Source organism: Chaetomium strumarium, assembly GCF_033439665.1.
Source record: "Chaetomium strumarium strain CBS 333.67 chromosome Unknown B0T15scaffold_7, whole genome shotgun sequence".
NCBI lineage: Eukaryota > Fungi > Ascomycota > Sordariomycetes > Sordariales > Chaetomiaceae > Chaetomium > Chaetomium strumarium.
Window position 1 is genome coordinate 2,768,512 of NW_026944435.1, and position 17,586 is coordinate 2,786,097.

At 52.2% G+C, this 17,586-nt stretch overlaps 3 protein-coding genes across 3 annotated transcripts; all 3 read right to left on the reverse strand.

The window, feature by feature from the left end:
- Positions 1-36: 36 nt before the first annotated feature.
- On the reverse strand, positions 37-1,779 carry B0T15DRAFT_497200 (glycosyltransferase family 1 protein; the record flags this gene model as incomplete). Its single annotated transcript, XM_062867250.1, has 3 exons — positions 37-319; positions 375-1,097; positions 1,214-1,779. The coding sequence occupies 3 exons, from the start codon at positions 1,777-1,779 to the stop codon at positions 37-39; spliced, it is 1,572 nt and encodes a 523-aa protein (XP_062718526.1).
- A 448-nt stretch (positions 1,780-2,227) lies between these two features.
- On the reverse strand, positions 2,228-4,845 carry B0T15DRAFT_423029 (beta-lactamase/transpeptidase-like protein). The gene is made up of 3 exons (XM_062865584.1): positions 4,087-4,845; positions 3,658-4,021; positions 2,228-3,576 (listed from the first exon to the last, which is right to left on the reverse strand). Exons 1-3 carry the CDS (start codon positions 4,601-4,603, stop codon positions 2,724-2,726), a joined length of 1,734 nt encoding a protein of 577 aa, XP_062718527.1. The 5' UTR covers positions 4,604-4,845; the 3' UTR covers positions 2,228-2,723.
- A 9,543-nt stretch (positions 4,846-14,388) lies between these two features.
- On the reverse strand, positions 14,389-16,303 carry B0T15DRAFT_314050 (uncharacterized protein). Its single transcript, XM_062863966.1, has 2 exons — positions 15,388-16,303; positions 14,389-15,323 (listed from the first exon to the last, which is right to left on the reverse strand). The coding sequence occupies exons 1-2, from the start codon at positions 15,894-15,896 to the stop codon at positions 14,432-14,434; spliced, it is 1,401 nt and encodes a 466-aa protein (XP_062718528.1). The 5' UTR covers positions 15,897-16,303; the 3' UTR covers positions 14,389-14,431.
- Positions 16,304-17,586: the final 1,283 nt, after the last annotated feature.

The window sequence follows — 17,586 nt, forward strand, 5'->3', positions numbered from 1 at the left end:
TCCGGTATCCAAAGTTCACTCCCCACCCCACACATCCTACTTTCCCTTCTTGTTATCAATCTCGTCCAGTATGGCGGCCGCAGCGACCGTAGCACCGGGGGTTTTATTACACAGCGCCGCAAGCTCCTTGGCCTTCGTCCTCATCGACTGCGCGTTGGGACCGAACACCACATCCACGACGATCGGCCCGAGCTCTCGCGCCGTGCACTTGGGCGCAGATTTCCTGCTGCCGCAGCGGCCAATGCCGAGCACCTCGGCACGGCTCGCAAAGTCGTAGCAGTCCAGCCACGCGGGGAGCGGCACCTGGGGTACCCCAGAGCTATGAAAAAAGTCAGCAAAGCCCTCTGGCTGTCTGCTTGATCAGGTTCACATACGTCAAGGCGTCATTGAATGAATTCGCACCCCCGTGATTGACCGAGCATACGACCTGTCCCGTCTGGAGCACGGCCGAGGGCTGGGGCTTGACCCAGTCGACAATCCTTACGCGGTCCGAGTCGAGCGCGTCGCCCAAAATCCCATGGATCCTGCCCCCCTTTTCCGTCCCAAAGTCCTTCCCGACATACTGCTTCAGCGTCCCGTAATCCTGGTCCGTCTTGACCTTCTTCAGCTTCCACAGCACCTGCAGCCTCCCGCTTATACCACCCACACCCCCACCATTCTCCCTCTCGTCATCCGCATCCAGCAACTGCCTCACCACCGTTGCCATCTCCACCGCCTCCTCCTCATCCATAAACCGGTGCGTGCCCAGACTGATAAACACAGTCGGCCCCCGCCTCAACCACGCGTCCAGCTCCGGGTCGACCTCGGCCACGGAGGGCGCCGGGCGTATGACAGGCCCGCACGGGGTCAGGTGCTGGGGCACGACCATGGGGAACTCGATCTCGGGCCGGTTGGCGACCAGGATCTTCTGGCCCGGCAGGGGCCGCATCATCAGGTCCTCGAAGGTGATCAGGTCGGCGCCCGTCTCGCGCTTGACGTGCGCCGCCGTGGCCCGCCTGGCGGTGTCGGTGAGGGTATAGTAGATGATGCAGAGGCAGTAGAAGATGTTGGCTGGGATGTAGCGGGGGGGCACGGGGAAGGGGAAACCAGTGCTCATTCTGCATTTCTTTATGTAAGTACTGTCTCTCTCTCTCTCTCTTTTTTATTTTTTATTTTTTGTCTTTTCGGGAGGGTGGGAGTTAGAAGTTGGAAGACCACTAGTAGGAAAACTCACACTGGGAATTTCCACAGCAGCGCCCCCCACGGCTGCAGCGCCGCACCAAAATCCTTGAGCGTGTTCGGCGAGAGGATGACGTGCCTCAGCCCGCGGTGGCGGCAGGCCGTCAGGACGGGCGAGAAGAGCGAATCAATCACGACAATATCCGGCTGCACAGCGTCGACGATACGATTAAAGCTCTGGATCGCCTGCACCGTCTCGGCGCCGTCCCACGGCAGCAGCAGGCTCGGCAGCCGGCGGAACAGCTCGATGTTGTTGAAGAAGCCCGGCGGCTTGGTGATGAGCGCCCCGATCGGCACGCGGTTGCCCGTCTTTTCTCGGCCCTCGACCGCCTTCTCGAAGCTCGGCCCGTCTAGCTCGTGGAAGGTCCATGGCTGCGCGCCGCCGCCCTGGGAGCAGTGCACTGAGTATGCCGAGGCGGTGGCGACGTCTTTGGCGATTTGTTGGTAGGAAGCAAAGTGGATCCGCACGTCAGGGTCCAGTGCTTGCAGCGCGTGGCCGGCGGCGAGGAAGACGTTCGCCTGGCCGTATTCCGAGTTGGTGGCTAGTAGGACCTTCTTCATGGTGGCGGCGGAGCGGTGGTGTGCTGGGAGAGTGGAAGTGTGGTCCTGGACCTGAAGGGTGAGAGGAGAAGTCGACACAGCGGGGGCAGGCCTGCATGCGTGTTGAATACTCCTAGTAGTACCTATCAAAGCCGGCAATCCTGGGTATGGCATCTCTCGATAACGCTACCCCAGTGCATAGTGCATACGTGTACGCCATCTCTCGGATGCAACGTAATGATCCTACCTGGTAACCTTCCTTGCGAAGCCACACAACTGTCACATTTTTGCCGCGATCACTAGGGACAGTCCGGTGCAGGGCCCACCCACGCCCTGCAGAAGCGCTAGCCCCTGGAGACCCATTACAGGGTTTACGCGATGATGTGGCAGCCTAAAGCGAGGTACTAGGTAGGTACTAGTTTTGATCCAATACCGTGTCCAAGTCGCGCGCCCAGATGCGTGGCTGACTGATACATCACAACTGACGTGAGATTCTAAAATTGAAACGTCCAACGTTCAAGTTTATCTGTGGTGCCATTAATTGCCGTGATAGGTAAAAAGCATTGGCCCAGAATGTCAATTGGTTCAAACCTCGATTCGTGTATCGACTCGCGACTGCCATCTCGCACCATCCCATTTGCTACTACCTTACGGTCCTTACCTTCCTGCGGTACGTGAAGGTAGTCGCCATCAGTTATCGACATGACGACAAGGTCATGACGCGCCAAGGTCACGATGCGCCCAACTGCCCACGATGCCGTATCAAAAGGATTCGAAACAGCGAGATCATGTGAGCTCATAAGGTAACGAAGCTCCTGGGTTCGGGTGACGACCGCATGAGTCATTGCCAGGAGCAGAACAATGAGAAAGTCGTGTATTTCACGGACTATCAACATACGGTCAGTTTTCAATACACGGAGGCTCTCCAAAACCAGACTAGAGATTCTTTCGCTAGACACACACATTCAATGCCCGTCTCTCTTCAGCGTTGCCCCCAAGATGGGCACCTCCAACCCCTTCGCCTTGCCATCCGCTCCGGTCTCGAAGATCACCAGATCCGCCGGATAGTTCCCCCATCTCAGTCTGTCACCCTCAGCCCAAGACCCGCACCCGTCAACAGCAGCAGGCTTCCCTGCCAATCCAACCACTCCCCGAAACGCAGTCCTCGTCTTACCGCCACTGCTCTTTTTGGAGACCAAGCCCATCGGGTAAAGCCACATCCTCATTTCTCCGTCGCCAACGATATTGTTGGTGTTGGCCCTCAGCAGCGCCATCACATCGGTTCCGTTGCTGATAAGCTTGGACACGAACACGGCCGGCTCGTCTGGGTCAATGGACACCTCGGCCACCGAAAAGGTTGCTGTATCATTCTCTGGCCCGAGGGTGTAATTCCCAACCAGATCGGTTACAGCTTGGTCCCTTGCCGCTTGCTCCGCAGCAGGAAGCCAAATATCCACGAACAACTCTCGAATCGCGATCATAGTCGCACCCGACACCGGGCCGGCCGTGAGGATGGATACGCCCACGTCATGGTCTGGCGAGAGGCCCAGAAGGCTGGTGTAAGTGTCTCCGCCGCCTTGTTTGGTGTAGAAGTCGACGTTCCTGGTGGTTTTGGACGCCGGCCCAGCAGCGTCTGTCCTGACTGGCACGGACGCGCGGATGATTTCCCAGGGGCTGCCCATCGAGAAGCGTAGGCTGGATGTGTGGGTTATTGGTTTGAGCCATTGGCGAGTGTCGAGGGGCGAGAGGATGGTGGAGTTGAGGATGGAGCGGCCGATGGTTGTAAGGTCGTTAAGAGAGGAGTAGTAGCCGCCCATGCTGGAGTAAGTAGGTAGTAAATGGGAGGTTAGCGGGTAAATGAGAAAAGGCTTCCGCTCCAATTTTTACAACAAAACTTACGGAGCTTCCTCGCCAAAGTCGATGTCCCAGCCGTCCCACACAACAGCGTTGGTGTCATCGCTCGGTTGAGAAAGGTAGGTCCGACTGAGATTAAGGGGCTTCAGGAGCTGCTCGGTGACCAGGTCCGGAAACGGCATGCCAGTGATGTTCTCGACCGCGTAGGCAAGTATCTGGAAGGCCATATTGGAATAATTTGGCGTGCGGTAGGACAATGCCGACGGCCAAGTCTGCAGAATGTGCTTGAAGGCATCTGCTCTGGAGCAGGGCGCATGCGGAGGTGAGCCGCATCTGACGAACTCGTGGTCCTCGAGTTTGCGGAGGCCAGGAACCGAAGGAAGAACCGTGGAGGCATCGCCAAGAGCATCTGCGCTCATCATGTCAGCAGATGTGTGCAACTCAATCAAGTTGCCAATAAACGCTGTTTCGTACAGTCTCTGGAAATTCCGCTAATCTGGCCGGCCAGAGAACCAAGCGTGACTTCGGACCAGTCCACATCATTGACTACATCCCGTGCCGGGCTACCCGCAAGCTCGGGAACGTACTTAGTCACAGGTTCGTGCCAATACTTGTACGAGAGCTTCGCGAGCATCGCATAGACGGTTATGACCTTGGAGATGCTGTGAATGCGGAATACGGTGTCCGGGCCAACCGTGACCGAGACCGAGCTGTTCTGCGCCGGGGGCGTGTTGAAGTGACGGTAGATTGGGGTCGCATCTTTCGACTTGGAGGAGTAGACCTCGATGGCGAACCAGACTCTGTCCTGGTCGACTTCAGCACTAGAGGCGAGTGCCTCGTCGAACTTGGTTTTGGCCGCAACAAGCGCAGGGGAGGTCACATCGGTTGCTGCGGGATACGCTGGACCCAGCAAGGGGCAGTGTTGAGCATAAGAGAGAGTGCTGGCAAGCCCGACAACTATTAGGGCGGTCCTCAAGAAGAAAGGTCCCATGACTGAGACTGAAAGTGCCCGTTAGGACCTTGTGACACGGAAAAGAAAAGATGAGTTTAGCTCCTGCATGAGGATATGTCGTCGTATATTGTAGCTTCTGTTGTCAAAGGGCACCTAGCAGTCGGCAAGCGGACGAAGGATTTAGCCGAGCTCGTGTTGTACATGGATAGTTGGCACCACGCTCCCCACCACCTGTAGGAATCCCCGGGCCGGCCATGCACCTCACGCGTCCCGTCGTTAACCCATCCAATAGACATGCCTAAATTGCGCCCCGGGTCCCTAGTCCCGGGAGTCCGGGATGATCGACCCGGATCGGAGGAACCTGACATGCGATTAAAGACTTCCTACACGTGTAAGCAAGAACACTAGGAATAAGCGTTCTTTAGACTAGGTGCCATTGGGGGCTATCCAGGTTTTATGCCCCACATTGCTATAGAAGACACTAGGCTAGGGACAACGGGCCGTGAGAGGATCAGGGACGGGTCACAAACCTGAAAAAGATAGAGGAGGCTGGTGTCCCCCTGCTATAGCTACAACCGTAGGTAGCTAGGTATATCAATAGTCTAGGTGCAAGGAAAAAGCTGGACTTCCTCCAACGATCAATCACCGCTTGAGCGCGAGGTTATTACTTAGACTAACGTTGGTTTATACTAGTAGTATCCGCTAGAAATGGCCAAAGCAATCATACTATGATAGTAAGGGATGATCGGAACATTTAATTGTATGCCTGATGGACCGAGATGTAACCTCTTCCGAATCTCGACAGCTTATACCTACAGGGCCCACGTGACTGGGACCGGCGCTTGACAGGCTGCGCACACCACGCGCACCCTGTGCATCCTGTGCACACTCCGTTCACGCACTGTTCACGTCCTGCCGTAACCCAATGCACACCTGCTCTGCCCCAGCAAGAGAGGTCATTGTTGCAACTCTAACCGAGTCTTCTCAGGTAGCAGTCAAAAATAGCACCCCTGTTTATGAGTGAGTTATAAAATAGCTGTTTATCCTCTGCCCCGGTCTCGCCTTATCATTACCATCGTGCTCTTATAACTCTACCTAATCCTATTTTTCGCCCTATTAATACCCTATGTACAAGGCTACTTTACAACTACCATAACGAAACATGGTAACAGGCGAAGCGGGAAAGAAGATATAAGCAACAAGAAGCTAATTCGACGCGTACTATAGAACAGATTTATAGTAAATCTATCGAAGTATAACTCGAACCTAGTTTAGAGGAAGCTAAAGCCAAGCTACCAAAGAAGATACGATTGAACACTGTCATGAATTAACCTGCAGAGGCCGGTGGGGGCCAACCTGCATGCCCGCGGGCAGCGCCCGCACCCAATCATTACAGACCAGTAAGGGACCAATCAGGATCGAGGGTTAGGAACGTCGTTCAACATCAACGTTCCCAAGGAACGTGTCACGAACCAACCATATAGCAAGACCCGGTGGGGCGCAACGGAAGCAGACACAGCCAATCAGCAGGGGTGAAAGCTGCAGGCGGCCGTATAAGAACGACCCGGGCAGCTCAGGGTCGCCAGCGAGCGGAAGCGATCATGATAGACTTGGGTAGCCGTCCACCCAAGGCGATCGAGGATAGACCACGATAGCTGGCGAGCGGCGGCGAGCCAGCAGAATCAGCTAGGTATATAGTCATTCGTTCTGGGGGCTCTGGGAGTCCTCCAGTGAGCAATACAAGCAGTAAGGTAGCCCTACATTACTGTGCAGACATTGCGACTTGCATTGTTGTGAACCCTTTGGCTTCACCGAGACCTATAGTCCGACCAGCAGATACCTTCGACCGGCGAACCCTTTCAGAGGCAGGACTGCCTATGGTTTCGTCATACGTTGCTCACTCCCTTTGACTCTGTCACGGTTCAGATCGAAGGTATCACCGACCATCATAGCGCCTTAGTGTGACGAAACCACAGGCAGTCCTGCCTCTGAAAGGGTTCGCCGGTCGAAGGTATCTGCTGGTCGGACTGTAGGTCTCGGTAAAGCCAAAAGGTTCACAATAATGCTTGCCGCAATGTCTGCACAATAGGTAGAGGCTATTGCTTGTAATTGCTCACTGGAGAACTCCCAGAGTCCTCCAGAACGAGTGACTATATACTGGCTATCTTTGGGTGCTCTTATATGCTCTATAGAGCTCCCTAGAGCTCGGTGCTCTATTAACTCTATCGAGAGCTTCTATTTCCTCGCATTGATTGGCTTAGCTCCTGAAGCTCTCGTCTGCTCTCTAGAGCACCTTAGAGCTCCTTCTTATTGGTCCTAAATAATTGGTTCAGGTACGCCCTACGCCACCCGTTGGGTTGTCCCACCTATAGCTATCCTGTTGGCTTAATTCGTAATACGATGCCCCCTCTCCGAGGTCGACGCCTCGGCGACTTTGTTCTTCCCGTATTCTGAAATAGCGCCAATAGCCCTTAGCTATAAGTGTTTTTTCCTCCTATATCCTCCTATCCTTGCTAGTTATAGCTGACCATATGCGAAAGTGAAAAACTCAAGCTAGGTCGAGTACTTAGCGCCAGTCTCGCCTCGCTGATTTTACTATATCTTCTGGATTCCTAATACCTAAGTTTTCTTACTACTATAAGTATAGGCTTGATTGTTAGGTATTTGGCACCTCTAAATATTATGGTTCCTATAACTATATAAACCACCCGTCCTATAATATCTAGGGCATTGATCTAGGGATATATATATATTCTCCTACTCCGCTATGCCTAGCTATTTACAAGGCGCGCCGGACCCTCTACTGCTATGTACAAAGGAAAAACCGTACCGTTTAGGCCGGGTGAAAACCTTCATCAAAAATAATAGGAAAGACATGGTTCCAGTGATATACGCTGCTGCAAGTAAAGAAAAAGGCCTTGGGAAGGCCTTGGGCCAACGGCTAGTAGGGTGCTAGCCCAGCTAAGCCGTGGCCACGGGTGTGGCTAGCCGGGCTCCCTGGCTTCCAGTTCCTCATCGAGAATCCGAGCGAGCCTATATTCCCCCAGCCGGCCCGAGTCCATTAGCCAACCTAGTACCTTCTTCAGAAGTCTTCGGTTCCGGTAGCCTAGGCACTATAAAACAAGGCTAAGGTCCCGGTGGGTGCGTATTAGTTGCCTAGGCCAAGTTCTTGGTATAGGTGGTATAGGGCACCAAACCACTAGGTGCTCCACTGTCTCCCGGCCTTCCCCGCATTCGCAATAGGGGGTAGGCTGGTTACGGGCCTTTTGTTTAAAAAGAAAGTCCCGTAGGCCTATAGCCTCCGTACGGGCCTGTACTAGTAGGGAGCTCTTGGCCTTTGTAAGGCCTTGGTGTTTCCGTAGGCCTTGGTTTGTGAAGAGGACTGTTGGTAGGCCTTCGTCGGCTAGCCTAGTTGGCTGTCCCTAGACTTGGGTATTCCACCTAGCCTCTCAGGCTCTTAATAGTGCCCAGTCTTCCTGGGTCTTAGCCAATGGTGGGCCCAAGGCCTTAGCTTGGGTATTCTATTCAGCCACTGTAGCCGAGGCCTTTTCGGCATCTGTTGGCTTTCCTAGGCTCCAGGGCCGGCGCCGTAGCGACCGGAACCTTCGTTGGAGCCTGTTGCAGGCCCCTTGGATGATTTCCTTTGGTCGGCGCCTCGGGGCCTCTAGGCCTAGCCCGGCCTATAGAGTAGGCTTATTGAGCTGGTCTTCGAAGTCGGCCAGCCTCTTATTAAGATAAAGGTCTAGAGGAGGGATCCAAGTTTCTGTCTCGAGATTCCGTATAGGGGTAGCCTTATAGGCCCCGGCTACGATGCGTAGGCTTCGGTTCTAGGCCTTTGCTAGGTCCCTGGCTAGGCCTTGTGGTGAGCCGTTGAGTGTTGTAGGCTTGTGGAAGCTAGATGCCCTATAGGCTATTGCACTGCGAATGCACTTAGTGTAGACCTCTCTGGCCCTGATTAGCCCCAGGCCCTAGGTCTTGGCTGCTATCCTTGATAGAGCAAAGTCTTGGGTTCTTAGCTTGGTAGCTATACTAGCTCCGTGGGCCTTCCAAGAAAGCCTCCAGTCAAGCCAGACCCCTAGGAACCAGGCTGAAGCCGTTGGTTTGACTATAGTATAGTTATAAGGGTGGCCGGGTTTGGCTAGTTGTAGTGGTTCAGACCACTGTTTACGGCCTTTGTTGAAGTAGATCAGCTCTGACTTGGCCCCATTGAATTCCATTCCGTAGGATCTAGCCCACTATAGGCATATAGCCCAGGCTTGTTCCAGTTGCCGGCAGTTGATATAGGGGTCCCTTCCAAAGGCTAGGATGTTGGTGTCGTCTGCGAATCCCACTAAGCTGACTAGAGGGTGCTTTTCCTTTAGTACTTTATATAGCGAGGCTATATATAGTATAAAGAGGATTGGTGATAGTGGTGATCCTTGTGGCACTCCAGCTCGGATGTCGATTTCCGGGGCAAGTTGGCCGTCGAATAGGAGTGTGGCCTTCCGGCCCGTTAGCCACGACCGTAGCCAACCTATAAGCTATTGCGGGAGCCCGAGGTCTCGGACTGTAGCCAGTAACCGGGTATGATTTACCCGGTCGAAGGCCCCTGTGAGATCTAACTGCAATAGGGAAGCCGTAGCGCGTTGTCTCCAGGCCTCTTGGATCTGGGCTACTACAAGCCGAATGGCTAGGTCTGTTGACCTATATTCCCGGTTACCCATCTGCTCGTCGGGTAATAGGCCATAGGCTTCGGCTGCCTCTGTGATTCTTTTGGTAACCACTATTTCCACTACCTTGCCAATGGTAGGAAGGAGCGAAATAGGCCTATAGCCTCCGGAGGTAAGGTAGTCAGCTGGGGTTTTACCAGGCTTTGGGAGCACTATAGCTATAGCCTCCTTTAGCCTAGCCGGCACCCATTGTAGTTCGAGGTATCTCTGGGTGAGTAGTGCGAGGATCCTGTACAACGGCCTACCACAGGCCTTCAATAGGCCTATAGGGAGGTAGTCGTTACCTGGGGCCTTCCAGGGAGCAGCCCGGGCAATAGCATCTTGTATGTTCCTGGCACTAACCACCTGGCTTATTGGGATCTTCGGTTCCCACGGCTGAGAAAAGGTGGGATCTTGGATGTTGGAGAGGTCGGCTGGCAGGCTTGGAAAGAAACGGTTGGCCAGGGCCTAGGCCTTCTGGGTATGGGTGGTATAGCCGTTGATGGCCGGGAGCCTAGGGGGGCTAGTAGGCTGGAAGCTCTTGCAACGAGCCCACCATTCTAGGCTCCAAAGGAGTGATTCGTTATGCCTGGCTTCCTGTAGGGTAGACCTCCAGGTCCTTGTTCTAGCCTGTCGTATAGCCCTTGAAAGGTCCCGGAGTCTCTGGTTTAGCTGGGCCTTATTATAGGCCGTAGGTGCGGCTTTAGCCGTATGTTCGGCCTCCCGGACCCCCTGGACTTTTTGTTGCACCTCGTTCGTCCACCAGGGGGCTTAAAATCCATTGTTAGGCTTCCTTCGGGGGGTGCTAGCGTTGGCAATCCTTGTAAGTTCTTCGACAAGCCAGTCGAATGCCTTATCTAGGCCTTCTACTGACTGGATACGGCTCTGTAGGCCCTGCGGGCCAGGGTTATCTAGCCAACAGAGGCCTGGTAAGAGGGCTGCTTCGGCCTTTACCCTCTTTTTATCCATCTTTTTCCAGGACCAACCAGGGGGGGGTGGGGCTATAGGGGGGTGTTCGAGGTAGACCTCTACTACTTGGGGGTAGTGGTCAGAATCTCCCCTTTCCTTAATACCGTAGTAGGAGCAGGCAAGGTCCGTAGAGGCCCAGATTAGGTCGATAGTCGATGGGCGCCCCTGTTGCCTACCCTGTGGTACGAGTGACTATATACTGGCTATCTTGGGTGCTCTCATGTGCTCTATAGAGCTCCCTAGAGCTTGGTGCTCTGTTGGCTCCATCGAGAGCTTCCGTTCCTTCGTGCTGATTGGCTTAGTTCCCTGAGCTCTCGTCTGCTCTCTAGAGCACCTTAGAGCTCCTTCTTATTGGTCCTAAATGATTGGTTCGGGTGCGCCCTGCGCCACCCGTCGGGCTGTCCCACCTGCAGCTGTCCTGTTGGCTTAATTCGTGACATGATTTAAAGAAAGGACGTAATATCTCTAGACTATATATATTAAAGACAGACTCTATTAGGTAGTATAAGAGGAAATCTATCGATATTATAATATTAAGCAACTAGGCTTTTAATAAGATTATTAGTCACCTAGACTTTTCTATAGGCTATATAACTCTCTATAAGATTAAGAGCATTCTAGAACATAAATAGGCTAGTTAGATATAAAAGGCTATATTAAAAGACAAAGGAGAACTATGATAATAAGCTCTATAAGTAGTATCATCGTATTATTATAAATTTCTTAAGATATTTAGCAATGCGAGTTCTGATGCTATATCTCTATATAAAGGACTAACGTATCTTATAAGCGAGCCGGCCACTTTACCTGCGACGCGTTACTTCCGCGCTTAAAACCAGATTTTCTTTACAACCTAAGATGTCTTCTTCTTCGTACGAGGCTAGGATAAACCTAGCCCTCGAAGCGATACAAAAAGACCAAAAACTAAGCATAAGGGCTGCAGCGAAGTACTACGACGTTCGACGAACAACCTTGCAAGACCGACTAGCGGGCCGGCCTGCACGATGCGATACTACGCCCAACTCGCGCCGGCTTACCGATTCCGAAGAGAGGGCTCTTGTTCAGTATATAATTGAGCTATCTGAGCGAGCTTTTCCGCCGAGACTGCGTGGTATGGAAGATATAGCCAACCAACTGCTACGCGTACGTGATGCGCCCCCTGTCGGCAAGCTCTGGGCGTATAACTTTGTCAAACGCCAGCCAGAGCTCCGGACGCGTTATACGTATAGATATAACTACTAGAGGGCTAAGTGCGAGGATCCGAAGGTTATTGGCGAATGGTTTGCCCTTGTGCGGAATGTTAAGGCCAAGTACGGCATTGTAGATGATGATATCTACAACTTCGATGAGACTGGGTTTATGATGGGCATTATCTTCCCAGGTATGGTGGTTACAACCTCGGATGGCCGTGGCAAAGCGAAGCTAGCCTAGCCTAGTAACCGCGAATGGGCGACGGTGATCCAAGGCGTCAATGCCCTTGGCTGGGCTATCCCTCCGTTTATCATCTTAGCAGCATAGTTCTACCTCGCTAACTGGTATACTAAGTGTAACCTCCTAGCCGACTGGCGTATTACAACTACCGAGAATGGCTGGACTACCAATATGGTAGGCCTTGATTGGATCAAGCACTTCGACTACTATATAGCGCCTCGGACAAAGGGTAAATACCAGTTGTTGATCCTCGATGGCCACGAAAGCCACCACTCGACCGAGTTCGAGCTTTATTGCTAGTAGAACAACATTATTACGCTCTGCATGCCTCTATATTCCTCCTACCTCCTCTAGCCACTTGATATTGGCTGCTTTAGGCTGTTGAAGCAGGCGTACGGTCGCCAGATCGAGGACTTAGTACGTGCGTATATCAACTATATAAGCAAGCTCGAGTTCCTTTATACCTTTCGTATAGCCTTCTTTGCCTCTATCACCAAGAGGAATATATAGGGCGGTTTTACAGGGGCTGGCCTTGTGCCATACGATCTAAAGAGGGTGCTTTCGAAGCTAGATATCAAGCTTCGTATACTAATACCCCTAACCTCACGGCCGGGCACTGTATAATCTTGGGTCTTCCAGACACTATACAACCCTCGAGAAGCTGAGTCACAGTTAACGCTTATCAAGACTCGTATTGCCAACTATCAAAATAGCTCCCCGACTTCAATGTTGGCTGCTGTGGACCAGCTTACCAAGGGTACGATGGCTATAATGCACTAGGTGGCCCTCCTTTAGGCAGAGGTGTCTTCGCTCCGCAAGGCTAACGAGGCGCTAAGCAAGCGCCGGAGAGCCAAAAAAACACGTATGCGGCTTGGAGGATCACTTAGTGTGCAGGAGGCATAGGAGGTGGTAAGCTAGGGTGTGACGAAACCACAGGCAGTCCTGCCTCTGAAAGGGTTCGCCGGTCGAAGGTATCTGCTGGTCGGACTGTAGGTCTCGGTGAAGCCAAAAGGTTCACAACAATACAAGTCGCAATGTCTGCACAGTAACGTAGGGCTACCTTACTGTTTGTATTGCTCACTGGGGGACTCCCAGAGCCCTCCGTAACGAATGACTATATACTAGCTATTTTCCTGTGGACGCCCGCGCTCGCCGTCGTCCATGAGCGTCCATGGTCGCTGGCGCTCGCCAGCGTCCTCGGGCGTCCATTTTTGGTCGCTCTTGGACGCTGTCGTCCACAGGCGTCCATGTGGGGCATCCTGCTGCCTTGCGCTTCCTGATTGGTAACCCTGTCACCTGCATGGCCCCACCAGGTCAGGTTATATGGTTGGTTCGTAACACAGGGGGCTGTAGGTGGGGAGGAAATGCAAGAAATACAGCTGGATGGTAGTGGTGCTAGGGGGGGTCGTACGAAGGTTCGGTGCTGTGGTGTGTGCGGCAAGCCTGGCCATAATGCCCGCACTTGCCAAGAGGGTGCAGAAGGGTCTGATTCATCTGTTTCTGATGTAATTATTGTTAGTTCCTAGTGTTGTTGTTTTGTGATTGAGGATATTGTTGGTAGTATAGTGGAGAGTGGCCGGCTCGCTTATATGGCCGGCTCGCTTATAAGATACGTTAGCTGTTAATTACAATATCTAATTACTACCTAGAATAAAGCTATCTAACTTAGGGTATAGCTCTGTATATAAGCTCTCTATAGAAAAACTAGAAACGGCCTATAAATATATTATCAAGAACCTATAGAAGAGATTTATCAAGCCTAATAATATACGCTAGGCTACTTCAATCCTATTTACGTGAAAAAGAGATAGAAGCTTATAGTTCTATATAGACTACCAGAAGCTAAACGCTATTATAAAGAAGGATTAGTGTGACGACTAGATGCAATTGAACAGGGTCAAGCCGGCTATTGTTATCATTCTATTTTGTGAATCTAAGGTTGAGGAAAGGAAAGAGAAGTTCTGAGTCGGTGGCCCAGAACATTACACGAAGATATTCCTGATTTATGGGTCATGTGACCGGTGCTCCACAACAGCCGTCAATTAGGGAGGTCGTGGGTTCGACCCCCGCCTGGGGCGACACCTATACCGACCGTGACATATAACGTACTTAGTTCCTAAGCTTTCTTATAGGAACTAATAGCCTAGAAGCTGACCCCTATAAGGTAGATATAATATAGTAGTAGGTCGTACCTACTTGTGACGAAACCAGGCAGTCCTGCCTCTAAAAGGGTTCGCCGGTCGAAGGTAGCCTAGTCGGGCTGTAGGTCTCGGTGAAGCCAAAAGGTTCATAACAATGCAAGTTGCGATGTCTGCATAGTAGGTGAAGGCTACTGTTTGAATTGCTCGCTGAGAAAGCTAGCTATCCGAATGAGTGACAGAATAGTAGACTAAATACAGCTTCCTCCTCTAGGTGTCCCTGTACCTAGATCTCTAGAACATTTAGAACAATTGTTGTTCTCATTGTTCCATCTGGAACAACGTCCCTTGGCGTTGTTCCTTGGGAACAATCGTTCTTGGCATTGTTCCTGGTCTTCCCAATCCTTATTGGTCCTTCCTGGCCCATAATGTTTGGACGCGGGCGCTGCCCGCTGACCATGCAGGTTAGCCCCCACTGGCCTCTGCAGGTTAATTCATGTCATGAAGCCATGGTTCGTTGTAGAAGAATTCAAGCTTCAGGGTGGAGGATACGCGACGCGATGAAAGTGTTTCACTCACTTATCCGTTTCACTCGTTTATCTGTTTCACTCACTTATCATGTACGTTAGAGATCTTATCCCCTACAACAGCAGAGTGCAAACCCCAAAGTCGCGTATCATCAGGCCAACCATCGCCATGCCACCAATAGCCGCTGCCCCATATATTATAATCGCAGCTCTTCCAAAGTAGAATCTAGCAACGTCACGTCCTTGAGGAGCCTTGTCCAGGTTGTAAAAGAAGGGCGCAGTTATTATGCCCATAACTACCCAGGACAAGGTGAAGCCTCGTTGGAGGGAGGAGCTGTTCCCTGGTTGGAATCCGCTGAGGGCTCCTATAATTGCCAAAGGAATGCAGCCAACAATAACCGCTCCATACTCAATCATCACTCCATAATCAAGCAGTATGTTCATCCTGCCGTATTCGATGAGAAGCTTGTCATCGTCCAAGTCCGGACCGAAAGCGTGGATTGTTAGAACGGGAACGTTGATTGCGGAAGACGGGTGATGAGGACGTTTCGGGTTCTCGACCGCCTTAAAGAGCACCTCGGCCGCAAAGAACCCACCGCCATTAAACTCCGCATGCGACTCGGCTTGATCCATCAGGGGCGTGCGGACTAGGAAAATGGCGTTGTACTCTGGATTGAGAAGAGAGCCGATAATATTCATGAGGGACATGAAGGCGTATGGCGCTACCGTCAGGCCGAAAGCGGCGTATCCGAACTCCTGGATCTGGTCGCCTCTCGCGCGGTAGAGCGTGATGATGGCCCAGGCAGCTTGTATGAGGCTGATCAACATTTTGGGAAAGTTATACGACGAAGCAAGCGTATTGGAGCTCGCTTGATCTGGGGACTCAAGTTCACGGGCAGCCTTGAGTGGCACAAACGCCAGGGCGTAGCCGGCTGGCAGGCGGTACTGACCGTGAACGACAGCGTCGTCTGGAAGAAAGACAGGATGTGCAGGGTCCCACCACGGCCTACCAACAGTTATTAGTCCACGTCAAAAGGAACTGTGTTATGGGGTTGCAAGTCTAGACTCGCCTTTCTTCTAGCTTTTTGGCGCTGTCTTTGCGTGACGGCGTTAACGCCTTGACTTGAGCAATGTCTGCATCGGTAGCCGTGATTCCGACTCCAGCGGGACCGATCTTTTCGTTTGATTCCTTCGCCGTTGACACTAGCACTCCCCGGCGGCCTTCCTCCAGCGTCAGAGGATTCGGCCCCTGGGATGTTTCAGATCCAAGTCTGACAACCATGCACAAAGCGCCCGCGCGCAGAGCACGCCTAAGCGGATCGAACTCGAAGCTGGAGTGCCGTCGGATGGCTTCCATCGCGCGTACGATACCCAATCCAGGGAAGAGGAGTGCGGCAAGGATAACAAAGATCGTCTCTTTCCTACCCTGGCCTGGGTTCGTTATGACGGTGGCAGCATGGGCAAAGTAGTTGGAGAAGAAGAAGATGATGTAGTCGAACCAACTAGGAGGAGTGCACAGGAGGCGCGGATTGCCATGATTGCTTGACCCGTCGGGAACGGTTATCGTAAGGTTCAACATGATGGTGGCAGTCCTAGAGGGGAGGTAGCTTTTTGCAGTTCGGAGTCTGCGCTGGCTCTGGGCTAGGGTTAAGACAAATGAAGAGAATCACATTTCTGAGGGTCAGACTGCAGGGAAAAAAAATATAAGCTCAGCTCAATGGAGGCCACCTAGGAATCTCGAATACAACCATGCCGGGGACCCCGCCATCTCGCCGTCCCCGCTCGGCCTCGTCGCTCGCAAAGGGAATTCGGTCAGCCACCCAGGGCGTACAGATCAAGCCTGAAAATTGTTCCAACTTTACAACGTTCCCAGGGCACAGGAATTGCTCACACATCCATTCTTTCGTCTGTGCACCCGGTCAAGCCACTCAGCACGTCCTGCGTCGAGCTGAAAACCACTCCCACACTTTGATTCGACCAAATACGGTGGCCAGCTGCAAGGACGTCGCACCAAGTCCTCGTTTGGCTCGGTCGATGTGGGTGCCTTCTGCAACATGGATGGAAAAAAGTAAGTAATAAACGATTAGTGGAGTGCTCGGACCAGCTGGTCCACGCAGCAGTATTTATCTTGTTGCAAGACAATGCGCGGTTCCTAGTTGAGGCGGTCAACCAACGGGAGGATATATTGAATATAGTTATCAGCACAGATACCTCTAGTTATACTCCTTTTCCCATACAAAGAACGGTCCTTTCCGACGGCCAGCAACGAACCTCAGAACATCAAGCCTTTCGGCTTCCTTTTCTTCAAAGTATATTTGCTCAGGTCATCGGTCTTGTCCATTAGGACTCGTTTCTTCCACATTGGGTTGTTAACTGCCCAGGTCTCGTCAGAAAAAAGCACATCTTCCTAGTCTTCGGGTCGGGGCCGTAGCTGTAACTGTTCCTGGCACCACTGAATGCGACGGCGTAGATCTTCGTCGGTAAGGTGAATCTTCCTAGGCTGAATGAAAGAAGCCCACTGGAGGGTCATAGATTGCGCGTGTGAGAGCCTTTCACCGTAGCGTTGGAGTGGGGGAGTTACCGGGGCAGGGAGTTGGTATAATGGGATGTAGCAGTTATGGCCGTAACTGCTGTTGCTGCGGGGTTCGAATGGCCCCTTTCCTTGGCTTCTTTTTCTGGGGGGTTACTGGGCCTTTGCAAGCCCACTCGATTTACCGGATCATATATTGGGTCTTTGAAGCGATCTCCTGGTATATGTGGTGACGCGGTCGTTGCGGGTCATTTCAGGGGCCCTAGTCCGTTTGGGCCGTGGAGTAGCTGGAAGGATCAGCTCAGCGATGGAGAGCCCTCGAGAGGATGTCGGTCCCAGCACAGGAGTGCCAGTGGCCATTGCAGTGCAAGGTGCAGTGCAGTGCAAGATGCAGTGCAAGTGTAGAAGTCATGGCAGGATTTGTAGTGCAGGTATCTTCCTATAGAAATTGCTAGAAAAGTGACTTAGTAATGGAATACGTTGTGGCTTACTTGCCTTGGCCGACATCCTGGCATACACCTCCTCCAGCATATTACACGTTAGCGTGGTACTTGCCCCACCCACTATCCCATTTTCAGCATACAGTTACGTCAAAATCAGCATACAAGTCACTTTTCTAGTACTTTCCATAGAAAAGTGACCTCCTTCAAAATCGGTTCAGCCAGCCCACTAAAAATCCATAATCTTCGACTTACATGCGCATCAGGAACACCATGGACATCGACACTATTATCAACCA